Source organism: Mus caroli, chromosome 2, assembly GCF_900094665.2.
Source record: "Mus caroli chromosome 2, CAROLI_EIJ_v1.1, whole genome shotgun sequence".
In the NCBI taxonomy this organism is placed as follows: domain Eukaryota; kingdom Metazoa; phylum Chordata; class Mammalia; order Rodentia; family Muridae; genus Mus; species Mus caroli.
Window position 1 is genome coordinate 81,696,768 of NC_034571.1, and position 5,471 is coordinate 81,702,238.

At 41.8% G+C, this 5,471-nt stretch overlaps 1 protein-coding gene across 1 annotated transcript; it reads right to left on the reverse strand.

Annotated features, from left to right (window-relative positions):
• Window positions 1–2,068: 2,068 nt before the first annotated feature.
• Window positions 2,069–5,433, reverse strand: LOC110290476 (preferentially expressed antigen in melanoma-like protein 7). Its single transcript, XM_021157027.1, has 3 exons — window positions 5,150–5,433; window positions 3,834–4,415; window positions 2,069–3,073 (listed from the first exon to the last, which is right to left on the reverse strand). Exons 1-3 carry the CDS (start codon window positions 5,431–5,433, stop codon window positions 2,500–2,502), a joined length of 1,440 nt encoding a protein of 479 aa, XP_021012686.1. The 3' UTR covers window positions 2,069–2,499.
• Between the last annotated feature and the right edge of the window lie 38 nt (window positions 5,434–5,471).

Consider the following 5,471-nt stretch of genomic DNA (forward strand, 5'->3'; position numbering starts at 1 on the left):
GACATGAGCTTTATCTTACTCTATCTCTCGCCATTCACTCCAGAACCATTATTGGGAGTGTGGGAGCTGAAGCCTGGGTTTTTTTTCTAGTAACTGACTTGCCTCAGCTTGCCTAAACTTGCTCAGTTCTTTGACCTAGTCTCCTAGACTGCCAATCTGAAACCTGTCATGGAGTCAAGCTAGCCTTTTCAAATACAGGTATGGGTCTCCAGGTTGGGTAGGTAAAATACCTAAGTACAGGTGCATAAGGAGGTCAGGAGCTTCAGATAAGCTAGAACTGGAGATACAACTATTTCTTAAGTACCTGACCTGGGTTCTGGAGACTAAACCCAGGTCCAAATTCCCTAAGCTTAATTTTGTCTCCATAGTTTGAGTATTTATTTTGTGTGTGTAACAAGTACATGCAGTGATTGTGGAGGTCACAAGAGGTGTCTGGTTCCTTGGAACTGGAGTTAGAGGGTTGCAAGCCAATGCAAGGGTACTGGTCTCCTGCAAGAACAAGTACTCTTGAACTTAACAGGTGTCCCTCCACCCTTTCTCTGGTCAGACTTTAATGTTTGTCCAGAATGTAATAGGTGGCTCTGAAAACATATATGTAATTGATACTATACAATTGGGATATAATATATTATCTATGTATAAATAAATATATGTGCCGGGTGGTGGTGGCGCACGCCTTTAATCCCAGCACTTGGGAGGCAGAGGCAGGCAGATTTCTGAGTTCGAGGCCAGCCTGGTCTACAGAGTGAGTTCCAGGACAGCCAGGACTATACAGGGAAACCTTGTCTCAAAAACAAAACAAAACAAAACAAAACAAAAAATAAATAAAATAAATAAATAAATATATGCACTTTTTAAGAAGGCCAGTTTTGAACAGGAACAATGAGTGGCATATGGAGTTTTTAAGAAATGGGAGAAATGTATAATTATAATCTAAAATAGTAAACTTGCTTTTTTTCATATATGTTTTATAATCAGAATCCATTCATAATATTTAATGGAATGTAACACTATGTTTATTTTGTGTCTGCACACACAGCACGTCATTCTTGCTATTATATGCTTGTGGAAGTCAGAGGTCAACACTGAGCGTTAGCCCTTCCCCTTCCATTTATCCCAATATTGCCATTATTGTATCCTTTGCCCATTGAGCAATCCTGGCTAACCATATATTTTACTACATGTAAGTACACTGTAGCTGACTTCAGATTCACTGGAAGAGGGCATCAGATCTCATTCTGGGTGGTTGTGAGCTATCTTGTGGTTGCTGAGTTTTGAACTCAGGACCTTCAAGAGAGCAGTCATTGCTCTTACCCATTGAGCCATCTCGCCAGCCCTTTAAAAAAATAAAAATAAAAAGATTTACTTATTAACTAACCATAACAACCTAACAAAGAAAAAAAAGTCCAAAAGGTTCGGTACATTCTTTATTGACACCTGATTATATAGATGCAAGGGAACATATGGGTAGACTCCAGCACATCTGTTATATAGTTCCTAGGGACTGGCAATTCTTTTAAAGGACAGAGACTACTGGAGTACTTAATGTGCAAGAGGCCAATCAGAGGTTGAGAGTCCTGAAGAACAAATAGGGCCTCATAGCCAGGTGGTCTATAAGCTGGCCTTGGAGGTTATCTTTCAGCAACCTCATTAATTTGTAAGTGGGAGAAAGAGGATGAGGCATTCAAGGCCAGTCTAAACTACAATGAATCATTAGAAAGAAAAAGGATTTAAAAAGGTGGCTGAGGCCCCACTCCTTTGTTCTTTCTTCATTGTTTTCTTCTGTTTCAGCTATCTTTGATACCCAGACAACTCCTACTAGACTGACTACTCTGGATTGCAATCTGATACTTATTCATCAAAACTACCTTCCTCAAGATTTGGCTTGGCAGGCTAGTGAGATGACGGCTCTTCCGAAGGTCCGAATTTCAAATCCCAGCAACCACTGGGTGACTCACAACCACCCCTAATGAGATCTGATGCCCTCTTCTGGTGTGTCTGAATACAGCTACAGTGTACTTACATTAAATAAATAAATAAATAAATAAATAAATAAATACATAAATAAATAAATAAATAATTTTTTAATAAAAAAAAAGATTTGACTTGACATACATTGCTACTTTGAAGACTTTTACACATGACCCACCCACCAGGCAGATGCAGAAGGGGGAATATCAGAATATCCCCATTGCACATTGAGAGGTCATGTGAAACAAGGTTAGACATCCTATCCCTCCATTACTGTGTACAAAGAACTGTTCTGACTACAATCTTGAGGACCAACTAATGACTGGAAGCACAGAGAGAATAGCACGTTTTCAGGATCTGACCATAATTTCATAGATAGGAGAAAGCCAGTGAAGAGTCAATCCTGACTGGAGTTTGGATCATTGTTTCATCACATTGAAAAATGTCCAAAGCCATGTGGTTTGGGTTCTCTGGATGAGAGACCAGTCCCTAGGAATTTCTTAGTACCCCAAAGGAATATTCCTCATGTTACTCTTGGCACAAACAAAGTGTGACATCCCCATCATCTTCATATAAATAACGATCATCACATTCATAACAGGAATAGGAACCAAAGCACACTGAATTGGCCTGCCTTACTTCCATGAGTTTGTTCATGAGTTCAGCACAAAGCTGAATAAATATCTCTACTATAACATATTTCGACTCATTATAGACCTCTGATGGAGCAGGATACATTTCTGTGGTGAGCTGGCTCAGATTGGTAGTACGGTGCAAAAAGTTCTCCAGGACATTCTCAGAAATGTCATTGTCATACAAATTGATGCTAGTAAGTTGGGTGCATTTGATCAGGGCAGGCAGAAGGGTCCTGAAGTGAGAATTATCCATCCTACAGTCTTCTAAGTCCAGAGTCTGCAGGTTAGCTGCAACATGCTTTAAGAAATCTCTTAGAGGCTTGACATCTAGGTTAGTTAAAGTGACACCTCTCAAGCATAGATGTCTAAGCTGACTGTAGTTCCAACGCTGGGCAAATGACTTCAAGTCTGACTGAGAGAGCTGGCACAGGGTGATCTTGAGGGACACCAATGGGGCCTCCAGACACCTAGGGAGAGATCACATGGTTGGGGTCAGAGTGACCATGGGATGGTATGCTGTTTGGCCTGTTGGTTTACTGAAGTTACACCATTTTGACATGAGGATATCACCGTCGTGGTGGGTCTGGCTAATTCTACAGCTAACTCTCCTAGTCTTCTCTGAAAACAAGGACCAAGATTTAGTCTTTAGGTTAATAGGGACCACAGGAAGAGGAAAGTTGGAATCCATGACAGTGTATCAAGATGGCTTCTGAAAAATCATTGACTCCCTGAAATAAATCTTTACATCCTCAGTCTTAACTTGACCCTCACTCAACCCCAGCCCTTGCATTCCCTGACCCACTTAGCCCAGTCCTGGTCTCCAAAGAGCCTTATACAATTTAGGAATTAGGGGAAGGGGAGGGTCTGTTCTCCCAATCTAATCTTCCATCTAATTGAATCACAGAGCTCACCTGGGAAACTACAGATCTGAGCCCTCCCTATGTAGAGAGTGGCCTCTTCTCTTTCCCATTCCTTCACATTAGATCAGATAGAATTGCTATGCAGGAAACCTTACTGGATACTGGACTTCTGCCACAGCAGCTCTCTCCATATAATCTACTTCACTTCATTGCTCAGCTTTCTGAGTGATCATTTAAGATGAAACAAGATCATGTTTCCATGTTCACTGTTAAATGCACATTGGCCCGCAGAGAGTAGTAGTGCCCACTGCTCTCTAATGTGAGAGGTTTACTCTGGTAACAGTGACGGTTCTTCATCCTTTCTTACCTGAGCAGCTCTTTCATCTGGTCTGTGAGAAAATAGACATCATCAATAGTGAGTTGCTGGAGACAGCTGAGTTTGCAGAACAGAGAAATGATCTTGCTGATGTTCTGCTTCTCCTCTTGAGTGAAAGTCCTTGTTCCAAAGGTGCGTACTAGCATGAGTTTCCGAAGGTTTCTCATCTTTCTAATGAAAGGTACAAATTTTGCCAGTTTGGACAGATTCCCCACTGTATTCAGTTCCAACTCCTTGATGAACTCTGGCTGTAGAAATTTTAACACATTACTGACCTTGGACACTTCTACTGCTCCTATCTCTAACTTCTCACAGCACAGATGCAGGAAACTCATCCTTTCCTTTGCCCAATCCAATAACAGTGTTTGGTGTTTATCTTCATGCAGAGAAGACATAAAGGAAAGGTCATGGAACAGCTTCAAACGCTCTTTCCTTGTTCTTGAGTGGGCCTCCACTATTTGCTTCTTAGGCATAGTTCCTACTAAGTAGTCTCTGCCCTCTCTCCCATCCTGTATATCTAAGGAAGCATGATGTTGTGCATCCCTGAAGTCAACCTTTTTAAGCCTGCACATCCTGTGGATAAAACAAGAGATGTGTTAGAAGGAAAATTGAGACCCAACACTTTTTTTCATCATCTCTGGTGTTATTTGTTCCTTGTTCTGCTGTCTTCTGTATACTCATGGTTTCCAGTACTAGGTCTCCAATACAGCCTCTAGTTGTCAAGCAAGGGCACTTTGCCTGAGCTGCATCTGAAGACCTGTCCTATTTCCCTCCATTCAGTTGTCTTGGGAGTAATGTCAGTTCCTATTTCTTTTTGTTTGTATTTTTTCAGATCATTTCTGTGTATCCCTGGCTCTGTAGCTGGCTTCAAATTCAGAGATTCACCTGCCTCTGCCTCCCAAGTGCTGGAATTAAGGGTGACTGATCTGCATATCAGATCCTATTTCTGTTAACTGGTGGAGACGCAGGGACAGGGTCATTCTTCTGTGGCTAAAGCTGTACCAACCTATATCTCATAATTTACTATACAAAGACTCACAAGCTTTCCAGGTACCTATAGCTCTCTAAGACACCAGCCAAAGCCTCTGATCCATCTTTTACCATATTCTTATCACAGGTTTTTTTGTTTGTTTGTTTGTTTATTTGTTTTTTTGAGTCAGAGTTTCTCTGTATAGCCCTGGCAGTCCTAGAACTCACTCTGTAGACCAGGCTAGCCTCAAACTCAGAAATCCACCTGCCTCAGCCTCTCAAGTGCTGGAACTAAAGGCGTGTGCCACCACCAGCCATTTACCTGGTATTCAGCTTACCTGGGGCGATACTTCCGTTTCAGCCATGTGTCTACTCCATCCAGTATAGCCTGAAAGATCTGAAAGTTGGGTTTATCAATCAAAAACCCAACATGAAGGCAAGGGTATGGCCAGTACTCCACCAGGATCTTAATTGTCTTTGCATTTTTTTGAGTGCTGGCCTCCTTGAACAGAGGTGGGAAGAATTCCCTTATTAGGCACTCTGCATTAGAGATGGTCAATACTTCATTCCTCACCAGGCTCCTGAAAGCCTGATCCTGGAGTGTGGGTGGGGCACGGATCATTCTGACTGATCTTTAGGGAGATGATCCTGGGGAAAAAA